General features: G+C 41.9%; 1 protein-coding gene across 3 annotated transcripts in view; it reads left to right on the top strand.

The window, feature by feature from the left end:
- The window catches only part of SLC35D1 (solute carrier family 35 member D1), a 53,819-nt gene extending 40,526 nt beyond the window's left edge, over positions 1 to 13,293 (top strand). For all 3 annotated transcript variants that reach the window (XM_004369034.2, XM_023730876.1, XM_023730887.1), the window contains one exon: positions 8,472 to 13,293. In XM_004369034.2, coding sequence (XP_004369091.1) covers positions 8,472 to 8,580 — 109 coding nt within the window. In that variant the 3' untranslated portion in view covers positions 8,581 to 13,293. The remainder of the gene's footprint in view (positions 1 to 8,471) is intronic.
- Positions 13,294 to 18,479: the final 5,186 nt, after the last annotated feature.

Here is an 18,479-nt window from a genome sequence, read left to right as displayed (position 1 = left end):
AATCTTCTGGATTTCTGATTGCTGTCTCTCTATGGATTCTTGAAGCCTATTAAATTTGTCATTATGTTCTTGAATAACTTTTTTAAGTTCCACTACTACTTTGTGTGTTCCTTGGCTGTTTCTGATTTTGTCGAATTTCTTGAAGAGTTCTGTATATTAATCTTTTGTATTCTGACTCCGGTAATTCCAAGAAATTTTCCTCCTCTGTAAAATTTCTAGATTCTTTATTTTGGGAGCTTGCTGCAGCCATCATGAACTGCCTCTTTCTGTGATTTGATATTGACTGTTGTCTCCGAGCCATCAATAAGTTATTATATTTATTTATTTTATGTTTGCTTACTGTGTCCTAGCTTCTTGTTTTGTTTTGATATGCCCAAATAGGCTGCTCTTATGAGCTAGTTTGATTCTTGGCACCTTTGAAGCTCTAAAGTTCTGTCACCAGGTGGTTAGATATGTTACTAGTTATGTGAGCTCAGGAGTCCGCCCACTCCTCCTATTATGGATTCAGGTCAGGTGCCCATCTAGATAGCCACCAAATGTGTGGTGTAGGCTCTCACATACAGTCCTAGATAGGCATGGGTGATTGGTGTAGGCATTGGTGATTGGTGTAGGCACAGGCATCTGTCTGCAGCAGGGGCACACACTGAGCAAGGCAGGGGCTGACGGCCGCCCCTGAGTTTCTAGGAGGAAGGTGTGTCCTTGTTCCCTAGAGCGCATAGGTGGGTGGGTTTTGCAGCCGGACTATGAGCACCTAATGCTGTTGGCTGTAAGGACTTAGGGGCGCCTCTTACTCATGGGCTCCCCGTGCAGGTGGCTGGGTGTCATGGGTGGAGCCACCAGTCCTCAGGCCCCTGACGTGGGTAGGTGAAGACTGTGCTTAATGGGCAGAGCAGTGTCAAATGTCAAGAACCTGCCACTTCACAGCTGAAACAGTTGAAGTTAGAGTTCCGGTATATACCCTGTTATACTGCGGTAATGAGGGCCTACGCTGTTGAGATGGGCCCACACAACTCTATGCAGGGGAGAAGGTGCTCAAAGTCCGTAGATCCTTTATGCCTGTGCCTAGGCAAAGGAGCTGTGCCTACCCTGGGTTCCTGGCTTAGGGGAGCCGGCAGTTTATTTTTTCCTGTTTGTTAATTTGTTCTCTCTCCAAGGCAGGGACAATGGCTCTGGGTGTGTGTCGGATCCTTCTTCTGGCACAGGTGACTTGACAATTGCTGAAGCCAGTCTGTGACCCAGTGCAGAGCAGGGAGTGGGGAGGTAAATGGGAGAGAGGTTTCTCGTTAAGGGGGATTTTTTTGATCTCCGGGGCGTATGCGAGTACTTATCTTTTGTGGAGGGCTGCTTCTCACTGGTTCTGGATGGTCGTGTAGAGTCTCTGGTGCTGAGTCTCTCCCAGTGTGGAAAATGTGCCTCCCGAGCATGACTGCTTGCCTGCCTCACCACTCACCCTCGAGCTGATCAGGCCTGAAGGTCTGGCAACTCCTTGCTGCTTCTGAACTCTCTCTCCCTCCCCCTGCCACTCATTCTGGTTCCTGAACTCTGCCTTTGATGTTCAGGGCACCCAGATTGCCGTATATAATCAAATCACTTGTTTTTTCGGGTCTTCGTGGTAAGAAGGTCCACTGGAATCATCTGACTACTCCGCCTTCTTGGCCCCACCTCCTGTCAGGCCATTCTTCCAAGTCGCCTCTGGGTGGATTCAGACCGCCAACCTTTTGGCTGGTAGCCAAGCACTTAACCATTTGTGCCCCCCAGGGACTGCACTAGCTATCTGTAATTCACTTTTCATGACCTCAGTTTTCTTATCTAGAGTTGTCTGTCCTAATTCTGCCACTAACTTCTCTGATTTACCCGAGAAGGTCCTGTGGAAAGTGTACCATGTGGTCAGTAGGTCTGAGGTTATTTTGCAGGAGATCTATGACATTTGAAGGAACTTTTTCAGATTTTTTTTTCCTTTAACTCTTCTCTAGCTCAGTCTTTTTAAAAAACCCATATGTGTACATAGGCCTTGAGAGAATTCTGATCTTAGAGTGTTTGCCTGACTCATCAATTAATAGAACAATTAATATTCTTGTTAAAATCTTGTCAAGGGCTTTGAGTTCAAAGAACACCATAACAGGCTTTGGGAACCTTTGCTTTTTTGCATATTTACTCCTGGGAAGCCTAAACTTCCCAGGCAGGTGGAATGGTTCACATCCTGGCCAGACTTCTGTGACTAAACTACTTTTGTTTTTAAACTATGTGCACAGACCAGGCACTCATCATAGTATAAAGATGACATGAATAAATATCTGGGAGGGCAACAGGCAGGGTTCTAATGCTTTTTGAGTACCTAGTGTGTGATAGGAAGCTTTATAATGTCATCTCATTTAATTATCCCCCGGTTCCTATGATAACAAAATTGAGGCTCAGAGGGGTGAAGTAACTTGTTCAAGGTCACACAGCTACCACAGTAAGAAGCAGAGCTGAGATTCTAACCTTGATGTGACTCTAAAAACCTGCCGTGTGACATGAACTCTTCTTTACTGGTATCTGTTTAGCTATGTGAGGGCACATGGGTAAGAGTTTAAAATAGTCCCTCTTTGAACATTTCTAAAGTCTGCTTGCTTACCTCCTGCTTTCCACTGATGTGTCTTTTTCTCCTGTGTCTCTTGGCAGGCAGGGTGAGAATTAGAGCTATTGAACCCATTCTGTATATATAGTAAAGGAAGTGGACTGTTTAGTGCATAACAAAGCTGTAGGCTAATTTCTGTCTTCAGGGAGAAGCTAGTTGGGAAGATTAATCATATAGTGGTGCCTGCCATGTGCCAGACATTGTTTTAGGCAGCGGGTATACAGCTACTGTCAAAACGGATCAAAATCCTTGCCCTCATGGATTTTCCTTCTAATAGAGGAGACAGAAAATAAATGAAATATTTGCTATGTTAGCCGGTGATATATAGAGCAGGGAAAAAGAGGATAGAAAGTATTATGGGCCAGTGGGGCACTTACTGGAAGATTACATTTTGTGTGAAAACCTAAAGGAGTTGAGCAAATGAGCCACATTGATTTCTGGAGGGAAGAGCAAGTGAAAGGGCCCCGAAGTAGGAGTGTGCCTGGCATATTCAAGGGAACAAGAACGCCAGTGTGGCTGGAGTGGGGTGAGTGAAATGAGATGGGACCATAGAGATAACAGGGTAGGGAGCAGATTAGGTAGGGCTCTGTGGCCATTAAAATGATTTTGAGAAATAGGTGATGTTGGAGGATTTTGAACAGAGGAATGACATGATCAGACTGAGTTTTAACAGGGTCACTCTGGCCACTGTGTTGAGATTAGACTGAGGGAGGAGGGGAAGTATGGAATGATTGTTTTAATAGCAATGGCTTTCATATATATAGAAACCATGTAATATTTATATAACATTAAGTATTGATATGGCATTAATAACAGCAGTGGCGAGGCACTTTTTATACATTCTTCCAAAAGAGCTTTTAGTAGCTATTGTCATTCAAGTGTCACGAAGCAGCTTTCCAGAGTGGCACAAAGGCCGTGGTACCTCCAGGCACTAAAGTCACACGGAGGTAGGTGCTTCGGAGGCTTCACAGACGAGAGAGCGCTGGCTTAGGCTAGGCCTTGAAGAGTAGCCAGGATTTGGAGTGGTGGAAAAAAAGAAAGGTGGCTATTCCAGCCAGTGAGTATTGCATGAGCAAAAGCATGGAGCTGGAAATGCAGATGTTGAATGTGGGTTGGGGGACACGATAGGCAGTAAGAATTCCAATATGTTTAGCATAAGAAGGATTTCACGAGGGTAATATTGGAGAAGTAGGTTGGTGCCCTAGTGTGAGGTGCCTCGAATGTCTCGTAACAAGAAGAATGAGTACCCAACTAGGAAGACATTCTCAGAGTTACTAGTAAACTACAGATATTGCTTGCTCACTTGCAATACAATGAAGACCTGATGGGGATAACCAAAAGCAGGAAGGCCTTCCTATACTGAGGACTCCTTGCGTTTCCGGGTGATTGGGGTATATAGCCATGAGGATGGGGAGAAGCAGCAACTGCCAAAATGCCTTTCTTCATTCTGCTTTTGGCAGTAATCGCCCCTGGTGTGCCTTAGCATTTTGACTTTGACCCCTGTTGGATGACTGACCGAAAACCAAACCAAACCTGTTGCTGTCAAGTCAGTTCTGACTCATAGCAACCCTACCGGGCAGTAGACAGAGTAGAACTGCCCTGTAGGATTTCCAAGGAGTGGCTGATGGGTTCGAACTGCCGACCTCCTGGTTAGCAGCTGAGCTCTTAACCACTGTGTCACTCGGGCTCCATTGGATGACTACTGTATGCTAATTAACCTTTCGAAAATAATACACATTCTAAATATGTAATTTAAATTTTATATACAAATATATTTATAGTTCATCGTTATATAAGTATATATAATCTTTATGCTTAAATGTTATTATATATAATATGTAATTATAATAAATGTTATACATTAAAAAGTATAATCATCAAGGTGTTATAATCCCCATTTCACAGTGAGGGAACTAAGGCTCAGAGAGGTTAAGTAACTTGCTTTACATCACAGAGCTTTCTAAGTAGCAGGGTCTGGCTTCCATTCCAGCAGTTAAATGCTCTTTACTCAACCCTGTGTTTCTCTCTGTTCAGATTGGAAAGTTCTGAATGGTGATAGATAACAGAGGCAACACAGCTTTGCTTTATTTGGCTGGTGAGAAAGAAAATGAGAGAAAGCTCCCAAGCAGCTGCTGTATGGGAAGTTAAGATAGGGTATCCTTGGTCATTGCAGGAAGAATGTACCCAGAGTGTGTGTTAGGAACAGGGCTTCAAACTGCTTCATTCCAGTTTGAACCCTTGCTGAGAATTTGCATTTCCACCCCAGATTTACTGAATCAGAATCTACATTTTAACAAAGTCTCAGGTGATTCTTATGATAACTTCCTGGGAACTTGTAAGAAATGCAAATTCTCAGTAGGGAAGTTGTTAGAAATGCAAATTTTCAGCAGGGATTCCAAACCCAGTGAACTGATTTGAAGCCCTGGTTAGGAGTCAAACTCTTGGTTCCTGGGTCTCAATGTAGCTTGGTTTATTTTACCTATAAAGGCAGATGGGACAGTGGTTAAGAGCTTGGCTGCTAACAAAAAGGTTGGCAGTTCAAATCTACCAAGTATTCCTTGGAAACCTTATGGGGCAGTTCTACTCTGTCCTGTAGGGTGGCTATGAGTCGGAACCGACACAACGGCACACAGTAACAACAACACCAAGCTAAGAGCCAGAGCTACCTGGCTACACACATGAAGAAATATATCATCTGTAAGGTAAAACGAGACAGGCTGGACGGTAGGACGCTTGTTCCCTAGCCTGCAATTGCTGTATTGAAGGCATTTAGTATATATTTGTAGAATGGATATCTGATTAAAGCTTGTGAGTATGCCCATGATTGTAGGTCTAGGAGAGGGAGGTTGTGTTTACATTGTTTTTGAAGATCAGAGGGGATCAGAGCAGGTGGAGTGGTACTGTTCAGCACTCCAGTGTTTAAACTACTGTAGACCCCTGTCTGCAGGGGACTGTAGCTTTGTCTTTTTCTTTCTTCTGTTTACCTCCTGGCTGTGCCTGTGATAGCAGGTCTCTGTGAATTAATAGTCAGTAATGCTGTGGTCTGAATATTAGGCAGATGGAAAATTGCTTGAAATTTAAAAGAAGATACACACCTAAACGTGTAATTATTGTGCATTATCTTTAATGTTTAATTTTTTTAAAGAAAAAGCTTATCTACCAGTTCTAATATAAGAGGTTCTTTTTTTAAAATGGTTATTTAGGATGGTTGAATGCATAAACCCCAATTCCAGTGTACCAGAAATCATTGACTTTGAGTGAGTATGAAGCCAGTATTCTTTGTTCTTTGTTTAAAATAGTAGAGGATCCTGATTGAGAATGATTTGGTAGTGGTATTAAAAATTCAGATACAGCCCCCCATATGGGCATTTCCCTTTTCCCCATCTTTTCTTCCTTCCCTCCCACCTCTCCACTCTCCCCAAAGCTGCTAGGAAGCAGTTTATAGTCCCTTTCCGAAGCATTAACTCATCACTGCTTAACGCTGTAGTCTGCTTGTTGATAAATATTCAGTTCTCATCAGGTAAAGAATTGCTATTTCTGGAAATTTAAATATTTAGAAATGTTCAAGTCAGGAATAAATGTGAGATGAAAAATCTTACTGTTGCCTCAAGTTAGAGCTTGTGAAAAATCTCAACAGACTGTTCTTTAATCACCAGAGTTTAGACCACTGGTACTTCTGTTTTGGTTTTTATCTGGTTATTTGAACAGCTTACTTGGCAACAGTATGCCCTATTGCATCATGTTGTTTGCTTATTATAGTCGTCTCTACCTTTTGTGAGCAGTGTATTTCCCCTCTAATCTGTGACTATCAGAGTTCCCAGTGAAGTGAAGAGAGGGGAGTATTTCCTGATTGCTCACAATGTACCAGGCATAGGGCTAGGTTCTTTAATGTGCATATTGATGAGAATTTAATCCTCAAGGAACCTAGATAGATAATATTATTATTTTTTTAATTAATACAGAAATAGAAGCTCAGGGAGATTAAGTAATTTGCCCAGGGTCACAGAGCTAGCAGTACATTCAGAATTTGAACCACAACCTAACTCCAGAGTCCATGCTAGCACTAACTGTGCTAGGAGTGTAGGATCATCATGAGTATGAAACCTGGAATAAGAGTGTTTTTGTCTTCTTCTATCCTGTACTTCACCAGTGTTTTTATCCATGTAAAATTGGCTTTTTATGAACATCAGAGGTTGTCTTGACAGGAAAAATAAAAGCATTGTTATATTTTAGGTTGTTGTGGGGGGAAGGTATAGGAGAGTCGTATAAGAGAAGGAAGGGACAGTCCTTTCCCTTTGTTTTGGGGTGGGACGGGAGGCAGAGGGAAATTAACTATGACGCAGATGTACATATGAACTTCAAAGAACATTTAGCTTCAGTCGGGCAGTCCATAGTAGTCACACTTTATCAGTGCTCTAAGATTCGATGAGGAAAAGGAAAAATCAGGCTTGGGAGGCTAGATTAGAGGAGACTTTGTATAACAGACGGGTGTCTCAGAGGTGAGTAATGCTGTGTAAGCGTGCGCATTAAGGAGCTGGTGCCAGTGTTTGCTCTCGCTTCCTTACTGGTGTCAGGGAGCAGGGGGTCGGCTGGTGTCAGGGAGCAGGGCGTAGCCGTCGCTTGCCCTGCTGCCGCTGGTCTGGGGCTGGAACACCAAAATCCAGAGAAAATAGAACTATTTCAAATAAGCGGCAAGTTTATGAGTCAGGTGGTCAGGCAGAAGATGGGGACCAAACCCAGGGCAGGGAAATCTGAAAGCAGAGCCCAGGTCTGGCGGCCCAAGGGAGTCATGGGAAAGAAGAGGGCAGGGCAGGTTGGGAGTGTTGGATCTGTGACCTCTTCAGCTTACTACCTTCAGCCTAGTGTTTGGACAGGCTTTGTATTCCAGGTAAGTTTGAGGTCCCCACAGATAATAGAATAATCACCATCCCAAAAGAGTAGACTCTCCTGGTAGTAGGTGTGATGGACAAGTGAGGGGCCAAATGTCAAGAGGCTGAGTGCTCAGCTTATAGGTTCTCTATTCTGAACTTGCTTCTAACCAAAGAGAAACCAGCTCAGCAAATCTCCCAGGGTCTGCATATTTACTTAACTAATTGGAGTGTTTTCCATTCTTATTAAAAATAACTTTTATTCATCTTGAATACTTTTTGACATGCTGTTTGAATGCTTTTTGAAAATACACTTAAAAAAGAAATTACGTATAATCTCACCATCCAGATATAACCACTGTTAATATTTTTTGTGTGTTCCATCCAGACTTTTGTCCATTCCAATGCATATTGATGTACATGTTCATTTAAGTAAAATGGGACTAGACACTACTTCATGTTTTATGAGAGTTTTTTTTTCATTTAAGATGTCATTGCCTATTTTCATTTTATATTTTAATGGTTGCATAGTATTCCATTGTGTGAATTTATGTAATTCTCCACCGTGGGACATTGACCCTTTACCTAATTTTTTTGCCATTATACTTCTTGGGACAAACACTTTGTAGCTAAGTGTGTGAAGAAGTACATGATTCATCCATGACGTAGATTGCTAGGTCAAAGGATAATAAGCAAAATTCTAAGGCTTTTGATTTCACCAAATGGTCTTCCAGGAAGGTTGTATATAATTGGCACTCCTGCTAACAAGTATGTGTAAGCATTCATTTCCCCAAAGCATCAGCAATACTGGATATACCATTGGGAGGGGGGAGATGGTGTCTCTGCTAGTTGGTAGGTGAAAATGCTGTATCAATTTTAATTTTAATGTGCTGCTGGTTTATAAAGGTATTCCCAACCCTCACAGCAGTCTCCCCCACGTTTGCCATTCCTCCCTTCCTCCCTGATGGTGATTTTCTCTTTTGCAGCATTGCTGGGAGCCTGGTATATTCCTACATCACTTTTTCTGAAGAGCAGCTGAGCAAACAGTCAGAGGCCAGTAACAAGCTGGACACTAAGGGAAAAGGAGCAGTATGACCAGAGGGTTGCGCTTAAACTTAAGGAGGCCCAAGTTTTTGATCAACTCGGAACACTGGCAATTCTTACGCAGATATTGAGGTGTCTTGATTATGGAGAAAATACCATTCTTTTGCACTTGTACAATCTGAGGATTGATTGCTGCCTTTTAAAATTTTATGATGAGAGAAACTTATAATTGACTCTATTTTAAATATGCTGTTTGAATTAATTTATATCAGGCTGGAAAATATACTGGGCTTTTTAATTTATTTTTTCTTCTATGCTGACACTGAATCATCAGTGTTTTGAATATATTTTATTCCATAGTTTGATATCCAGGTGTCCCTGAGAGGTGCATGTATAAAGTGTTCCAACAGAGCCTCATCACTCAAATCATTGCTGCAATCTTCTGGAGGCAGTTTAACCTTCCTTCTGCTGGAAGTGCAGCTGATTATCTGAAATTTCTCTTCTTTGAATTTTATTTCTTACGATTGCATCGTCTTCATGAGGGTGTCATCATTTCATTTGCGTAAGATGACAACTTTGGCACTAAAAAATACATATATGGGGCTTTGAAGTGCATTGGTTTCCATGTGAGCTTCCCTGAGGACTCATGAGATGAACCGAGTACATTCCTTGAAAACACATTGTTCCCTCTTTGTTGTGTAGGATGAGAATAGTGAAGGAAGGGAGGAAATAGGCCTTTTGTTAATTTATTCATCCATCTGAATCATTTATTCATCTAAAATGTGTTGAGTATGTAATATTTGCCAGGCATTTGTGCTAAGTGCTGGGAATACAGAGATGATTTTGGAGGTGGTTGAAACATCTCACTCCTGCTGTAGTGACTGAGGATAAAATGGAGAACGTAGCTCTGTCAGTCAGTTCAGAAGACGTGAATATGAGCAAGCTGCTTCAGCTCTCAGAAATACAAATCTGTAACTGAGGTTAGAAGCCCCTGCCCGCCCTGCCTACTCCACAGCAGTTTGAGTCCAAATACAACAATCTGAGATCAAATGCATGTTTAGAGCTGCATTTTGGAAACTAAATCAGCTCAGCATTGATCCCTTTTTCCTCTGAAAAAGAATGGCAATCAGGCAAGGTGACCACCTTTATTTCCTCATGCCTGTCTCCTCTGGGTTGCTACTTTTTTTTATTTCTCTTTAGAGCAATATGGCTAGTGCCCACATTTCTGAATTTATTGGTTTGAGGGGAAAGCCTGGCTAGAAGTTTCTGGATTGGGAGGCTTGGACTTTATCTGGCACTGTCAGTGTTAGAGCCATTATCTTTCTCCTCATACGGCACTAGTGTACCTTGTCTCTTGGACATTCTCATTGGCCCCACCCGCTTCCATCCCATGCCCCGTGGCTCACTTAGTGAACATGTTAGCTTCTCATAAGACCAGTGCTGCCTCCTGGGAGAGCAGCAGTGAACGGACATTGCCTGAATTGCCTCTTGTATGGGACAATTCAGACACAGTTCTGGGCCTCGTCTCAGGTATCTGTTGACTTTGGGGTTGAGTGTGTTTGCTCAGGCCAGTTGTGCAATCAGTGCACAAGAGATTGGGTCCCTTTGCACTGGTGCACACACTAGCTTCTGTTTCATTGGGTTTGGAATCCGCTGGGCTCTGTTGACCTAAACATTTGGTATTTTGGTGTCTCAAGGAAGGTTTTTTTTTTTTTTCCTTATTTCATGAAGAATTATATTGAGGTCATTTTCATAGTCATGTCTCTCCTCAATTTTGTTTTGTGTTTATTAAAGCCTGGCCAGTGGTGCTGTGTTCCCACAGTTTGTCCCATGACCAACTCCCATTGGAACAAGTTCCATATAAGAGGTCCTGGGCGCATTTTTTTCCAGCATCATCTGACCTGAGAAAATTCCAGTGGAAGAATAGGATATTATCTTGTGTCAGATGGGTACTGTCCCTATTTTACCAGTGAGAAGAGAGTCAAAGAAAGTAGGGGACTTGCCAGTAAGTAAAAAATCCATGTTCTTTGCATTGAACCATGGTGCCATTTGATTAACTTATCTGAGGGAGTGAAGGAATGGGAATGCTAGCTGAATTAGCTTGAGCTGTTTCAAAGAGGCAAGTGGTTGATTGAATTTGGAGTCAGAGAAGAATAAGCTTTGCAGACCTAGCATGGAGAAGCAGAGGTCACTGTGTGTCCTGGAGCCTTCATCCACTTTCTGGGCTGGCCTCAGTTGATATGCATTTCTGTGAATGTTACCTGCTGGTGCCTGGTTTTGTCTGGGTGTAATGGAAAAGTACAAGTTATAGTGAGAACTAATTTTAGTGGTTCTGTTCCTTCTTCTGTTAGCCACATGAAGGAGGAAACTTTGACGTTAGATATTTGTGTTGTGGAATTCCTTGTTATGCTAGGCCTTTGGATGTATTTAGAGGTAATGGGCTAGCGCTGCACCAGGGATTGAAGTGCTTCTTGGGAGTCAGGTTCCCTTGGAGGTCTGTCACATCTCTAGGTTTATTTGAGAAAATTACATATAGTTATAACTTCACTAAATGTATATGACAGGCTTCTGTACCTCAAGGGCCCTGGCCTGTACTGAACCTTCTGGGTAGACAGAAGCAGTCCAGTGACTGAGAACTCCCGGCCTGTCTGTGTCCTGATTCCTGGGAGTTCCCCTCAGTGCAGCCTCCTGTCTTGAAGCGTAGGAGAGAGCAGCCTGGGGAAGCTGAGATGGAGTGGACTGGGCAACCATTTTTGGAGTACAGTCAGTTCCTGAATAACAAGACGTCTGACTTACGGACAACTCGTATTTACGGACAACTCGTACTTCAGAACAGACTGCCATAAAGGCTATTATATTAAAAATTTGAGTTAAATATGATAGTTCTTAATAACGAATGCACACACTACTTTGTTACACTCATGAAAACTGCACGGTTTGAAAGTGTTTAAGTGTTTTATGTGCATAGAAAGGTAGAATATACACTGTATACTAAGACAAACATTTGACACTAAATAAGAACCCGTATATACCTGTTTAGACTTACCTACAAATTCAACTAACAGACAGACTTAGGAACAGAGAGCGTTCATAACCTGGGCACTGCCTGTATGTGTTTTCAGTTATGTGCAGGCCTAAGGGTAGTGTACCAGAGATTGTACCTGTACCCTAGAAGCTCCCAGAATGTCTGGATTTTGCCCAAGGTTGATATCTTGGAAAGGAAAAATTCTTTGGCCTGTTAACTACCTCCTAGCAGTATAGAGTTAAGTCTTGAATTTGCCCGTTGAGACAGAGGAGCTGTGCTGAGAATCCTCAAAGTCAAGTTCCATGACTAGTGGTTCCTCTTCCTTGAGTTAATGAAAGCGAAGATCCTCTTTGGCCAGTCTTTGTCAGTGCTGGATTGATTCACATAACCCCAGCTGACCCAACTGCTCGTGGCCAATATGTCAGGTGAGTTTTGATTGCCTCATGTGGCTCTTGCCTCCTTTAGTAGTCAGTCATTTGTAGGATCCAGCTTGCACGTAGATTAGAAAAAAGTGTAAGTTTACTGTAGTTTTACTGCGTCAAGAATCCATGGAAGGCTTTGGTCGGTAAAACTGGTGTAGGATTTTCATGGAAAGTGTAGTAAAGCTTTGATTGGTTGGGAATAGTACCAAAGACTTTGGGCCTGCCTTCACTTTAGTTATTATGGCCTCAGTGAGCAAAGCTCAGCTCCGGGAAAACTGAGATGAATGTGAAATGGTTCTTGCCCTAAGGAAAGTAGATTTCTTTAGCCTTAGGTGGTGGCCTGAACCCTAGTTGAGAGAAAGGAAGCAGGTGCCTGCGCAGTTATCAGCATCATTGCTTCTAGAGGTGCCTCACCTACATGGCGATAGCATTTTTTTAACCCCAGGGAACTCTTGTAACCCATACTGGTCTTCTAGCTCTGAGATAAGTGACATGGCCCTTAGTTCTGTGAGCAGCCTGGGTTCCTTCTCCGTCGACTGCACATATTCTTGCTTCCCCGTAACCATGTGATACTGGTTCCTCCTTATGGACAAGGCCGTAACTGATATTTTATTCCCTGAGGGAAAATAATCATATTTAGAAGAAACAATGGATGTAAAACTACTCAGCACAGTGCCAGGCACTCGGCACTGTAGTATCTGGTATTATTTCATGGTGACACTGTAGGCAAAACAAGATTCTTAATTTCTGCTTTTTAAATGCTAGAGGGCATCGTGTGTTTGTTGAAAAAACGTGACCCCGGACTTCATTGCCTCTAGAACGCTTAGATAATGGTTCCTGTTCACTGTCTTTTTTTTTTTTTTTTTTCAATACCTACTGGATATAGTTGTGGTCATTGTGTGATGCAGCTGATTCCACCTGTTTTTAAAAAGGAACAAAATTACTTTCATACTGTGATGGTAAATTTTATAAAAGGAAAATTATACCTTAGAGGAAGATAATTATACTTCAAAATGGTAATTCAGTTCAGGCTTCCCCAGTTTGTCACCTTAAGATCGCTCCTGTACGTGCTGGGCATCCCTTCTTCCTCTCCTGGTTAAATGCACTTGACTACACACTGCCTCTGCTTCGAGGTCTGTCTCACTTGTCAGTATATGTGGATCTCTTGCACCATCACTGTTTCTCTAAACCCACCTAATGAGTTCTTACTGTTAGGACCCACTTCATCATAATATAAGGAGATACTCTCAGTGTTTTGTTTTCTTTTTTTAAGCTTTTTTATTTTATACTTTTTAAAAAGAAAGCTGATTAGATTTGCCTCACAGAAATGTTTTTAGATACTTTATTTGTAAATATTTTCTTTCTCATGCTGATGATCAGCTGATTTTGTCTACAAATGTTGGCCTCCCACAATATTTTTTCAGTATAGATTCTATTTACCAAAAGACCATTTTAGTGTTTTTTAAAAGGTACTGATAATTGAGATATGTAAATCAGGTGACATAAAAATGAAAATTATGTGCCTAACTATTTTTGTAAAGGTGTCAAATAAATACTTTTTCCTGAAAACATGTATTAAAATTCCTTTCTAAGTGAAGTGCCTGCAGAAACAATCAAGAGCCACAAGTCAGCTCACATTCAAGAGGCTGCATCATTAGTTGAGATACAGTAATAGAACAGTTTGCCATACAAATACTTTGCATAAATAGCACATATGAATAAATATCCAGTGTCTTTGGCATACTTGTGGTAAATTAGAAGGAAAGAAATGCTAATCTTTCTGCTTTCAGGGTATTTCATGTGCATAATCATCTTTCTAAGCCTCTGGGTGGCTTTACTGGGAAATAACCCAAAAATAAAATAGCTCATTGAAACCAAACCCACTGCCATTGAGTCGATTATTTTAATCAACTTTTAAAAATCCTCTTAGAGTCTGGCTTTTTGTCTACTTTGTTAAAGGTATATGCCTTTTATTCAGCCCTTTGCTGGTTTCTTGTCTCGCTTGGTTTCCTGGCAGCAGTGCTGCCAGTACTGGGGAGAGCCATGGGAGAGCCATAGGATAGCCAAGGAGCAGAGCACAGAGCTGGGCCTTTGTGTACCCTCAACAGTTCAGTAGTTACCAGGTACCCCCAATTCTTCATCCCTGTATCTCTCATCACTTGGGCCCTATCATTTATTCATCCATCAAGCCAGACTGAGCTTATTGGGGCCAGCACCCAGCCTCTAGCAGAGCCTGGGACATCCGTGTTTCACAGATGAAGCTCAGTGAGGTGAAACTGTCCAGTGTGGTCATGGAACCCACATTCAAATCCCATTCAGTCTGACTCAAAAGACCTTTGCTCTTATCCATCACACTGGGTTCTTGTTTCTCCTAGTCTGCCTGTAGTAGACTTGGTGGTACCAAACATCACCATTTCATGTCTGTCAAATGCCATTCTTAACTCAAAGTTCACAAAATACGGATTTAAAGCTTAAGCATAAACTGGTGGCTGGTTGACTCTGAGGAGGTAAAGCCACCAAGCCTTTCCAGCTGTGCTGATGGTGCCCTCTTGTGGCAGCAGCTGCCGATGAGGGATCGATATAAGGAGCAGTTTGCTTTGCCACAAGTGAAAGAAAAAGCAGTTTCTCCTGAGGGCTTACTGTGTGCCTTTCACTGATTTAGGCCTTCACCATTACCAAACTTTACTGATGCAGTGACTTAAGCAAGGCTAAGGAATTTGTCCAACCTCGTTCAGCTGAGAAATTTAACTCTGGACTGTGATTCCAAAACCCTTTTCATTCGAAAGGATACATTCCAGATAGCATCCCTGTTTGTTAGAATGCAGTAGGAGGGTTCTTCATCAAGAGCTCCTCATCATGTCTACTTTTTTCTCCAATTTATTTTTTTCAATGGATATTTTTTAGAACTATGTCCACAAAAGATGACAGAATCATGAACTAACATTGGAGCTTGGAAGTATTTCATTCTGTCTGGGATGGTAGGAAAGGCTTTGTTGGAGCAGGGACCACTTGAGCTGGATTTTTGAAGGGAAACTAGAATTTGGCTGAGATGTTGGGGACAGCCTCCAACATTTCACTTTGCCTGGAATGCATCCCCCCTAGATAACTCCATAGCACAGGCCCTCATCTCTGTGGGCCTTCACTGACCATTCTGTTTGAAATGGCACTCTGCCCTCTCCGCACTATGCCCGCTCCCCTTTCTCTCTGTAATATTTTCGTCTGACATACCATATTTTTTACTTATTGTCTCTTTTAATCAATTACAAGCTTTTTGAAGGCAGAGATTTTGGTATGTTTTCACTGCAGTATCTTTGGTACTTAGAACAGTGCTTGGCACATTGTAGGCAAAACAGTATTTGCTGAATAAATAAATCTAGACCAAGAGTAGCCAATTAATAAGCCCCCCCCCCCTTTTTTTTAAACATAGCAAGAGATGAGTATGACCTTATTCATTTTAGGAAGATCACGCCAGGTGCAGCATTTGGGTTGTATACTGTAGCCTAACCAAAAAAAAACAAAAAACAACACAAGCCTGTTGCTGTAGAGTTGATTCCAACTCATAGCAACCCTATAGGGCAGGGTAGAACTACCCCATAAGGTTTCTGAAGAGTGGCTGGTGGATTCAAACTGCCAACCTTTTGGTTAGCAGCCAAGCTCTTAACCACTGCGCCACGAGGGCTCCTGCTGTAGGCCAGGGGTTGGCAAATTCACCTGTCTCACCGGGGCCAGGGAGGTAAGCAATGTGAATCCTAAGGAATGCAACCAATAGTACAACACTTAAGTGGTAGGGCTTGTGATGCACGCCTGCCCAAAGGCATTCAAATTAAAACTTGTTTAAAATACACATCTGCCAGTCAGATTTGGCCCACTGGCTACCAGTGTAGCTCTTGAGTTCCTCTGCACTTAACAAAAGCACTTGGGATGCTATGTGGATTACCGTCAGGCTGGGTTCCAGGAAAGGGCAGGGCTGGAGGTAGATAACATCAGAGAAGGCTGTAGTACTAGTCCAAGAGAGAAATGATAAGGTCTTTAAGTGTAGTTGTGGAAACAAGAGACAAAGGATTCAGTTAACTGAAATCCTTAACAGGTGATAATGAAGTCTGTTTCTACCTTTCATTTGTAAGTAAAGCTGTGGTGAACATTTTTTTTTTTTTTTTTTTTTTTTACTAAATCTCGTATCTTCAAGAGACCAAAGGGTGTGAACATTTTTAAGGTCATTAACTTAGATTCCCAAGTGTTTTCTCAAAGGGTTATACTTGAAGTGTAGCAATGAAACAGTGCCTGGTCTACCACAGTAAAAATACATTGAGCCATTTACCACATGCTAGGCATTTTTTCTTAGCATCTAACATACAGAGTTCACTATGAGTCAGAATTGACTGGATGGTATTCTACACACTGACACATTTTAATCCTCAAAACAATCCTTTAAAGTCAATCCTATTATTATCTTTATTTTAGGATGAGACAGGCACAAATAGGTTCCACTGTTGGACAGTGGTGACTGAGAAACTTGATAGAAAATACCAATGTGCCTTTCTGTAAGGCCTGCCTTTGCTCCAAGGTCTGTAGCTGCCTAGAACAAGCAGTACAGTATCATGTTTGACCGAGTGGGCTATCTTAGATTCACATCTACACTTCATCAGGTTTGAGTGTAGTGGGTAAGAATTTTCACAAACTTAGGTGTAGAAGAAATCTCAATTTTTTTTTTTTTTAAATCAAGTTAGATTTGAATCTCATGTTTTTTAAATGCAAACGCCTATCTACTAAACAGGAAACCCTGGTTAAGAGCTATGGCTGCCAACCAAAAGATCCGCAGTTCGAATCCACCAGGCACTCCTCGGAAACCCGATGGGGGGCAGTTCTAATTGACTGATGGGGTTGCTGTGAGTCTAAATCGACTCAATTGTAACCTTTTTTTTTTTTTTTAATCTACTGAACTCTGGAGGCAAATGCAGATAGCAGTGTAGCAAAAAAGCCACACAAATCATGTCCATTAAGTTCACAATCCAGGCTGTATGAGCTCAGAGCCACCAGACACCATTTCTATCACCTACACCTAGGTGCCTCAGAGGTGATTAATGGAGTATTTAGACACAAATTTAAAAAGAGCATACTCAGAATGACTGGCAGCACTATTGAAACTAGCTCCCACCCAGAACTGGTTTCTCATGTTCACTCAGCTAAAGCATAGCTGGTGACAAGGGAGGGCTGAAAAGTCCCCCTTTTAGAGCAAGCTTTCCTTAAACCTGGATTTTCCGGTAAGGAATCTAAAGAGACTCAGGTTAGTCTACTCTGATGCCATTTTCTGCTTGATCTTTGGTTTCTGGAAGAAACCACCTCCATTTCAGAGCCCACATCTTTAGAAGTTTAGGTATTCCAATTCTTTAAAGCCTCACCTCTTGTGACCTTTAGGAAATCAAATTCCCCGCCTTACAGTATGCTTGCTGGACAGTGAATGACGAGAAAGGGTGAGAGTCCTGAATAAGCCACAGCTGTTACAATCAGCCTTGCAGTAAATTTTAAGTTTGAGGGAAATCTTAGCTAGAATTATACGGCAAACAGGCAGGTGAACTCTGTTTCTGAGAGATCATGCCTACTCATCCTTTACTTTAGCCCTCTCTATACTCAGCTTACGAAGCCCTGGTGGTTCAGTGGTTAAGCGCTTGGTTACTAACTGAAAGGTCGGCAATTCGAATCCACCAGCCACTCCGCAGGAGAAAGGACTCTGCAGGAAAAAGGTGCAGCAGTCTGCTTTCATCAAGATTTACAGCCTTGGAAACTATGGGTTCTACTCTGCCCTACAGAGTCACTATGAGTCAGAATCGACTCACTGGCAAAAGGTTTGGTTTCTGCTATACTCAGCACATACCACTGTGCTTATCTGTGAACACCTTCTTACAGAGTGTGTATCTTGCCTCCAAAGCCACAAGCCAAATACAGTACCTGGCACAAGTGTAGGTCCAAGACTTGCTGGATAATATGGTAGTATATGGCAACATGATGAAAACCTGTCACCATTAGACAGTTACATGTGAAGCTTTCACCAGTTTGGACAAAGGAGAATTTGAATTCAGCTCCTGTTTATATGGTAATTCTTCAGTGTTCTTCACAGAATAGGAAGCCTTTAAAAGTGTGTTCAAATTCACTCCTTACTTAGAGCAAGCAAAATGACATTTTAAGTGCATCACACATCCCAAATAAGTCATATGAACTAGCATAAAGACAAGGTAAAAAAAAAAATCATGTTTAGAAAAGCAAAAGCTCCATGTCCATACAGTTGTCAAAAGATGTCAGCATAATACTGAGGGTATATAATAGAACAAAGGTTAACCCAGATAATCAAATACATGAAATCAGTCTGTAACGTGGGCTAAGATTTTGCAAAGGATCAACAGGCAGGCTGATCAAGAGCAGAGCTGATTTTATGGTTAAAAAAAAAAAATTAAATTGTAGAATCGTGATCCAAAAGGAAGTCATTTTTAGAGAGAGAATGAAAAGGT

Source organism: Trichechus manatus, unplaced genomic scaffold (assembly GCF_000243295.1).
Source record: "Trichechus manatus latirostris isolate Lorelei unplaced genomic scaffold, TriManLat1.0 scaffold00003, whole genome shotgun sequence".
NCBI lineage: Eukaryota > Metazoa > Chordata > Mammalia > Sirenia > Trichechidae > Trichechus > Trichechus manatus.
Note: the sequence above shows the minus strand (reverse complement) of the source record. Positions and strands in the feature narration are given on the sequence as shown.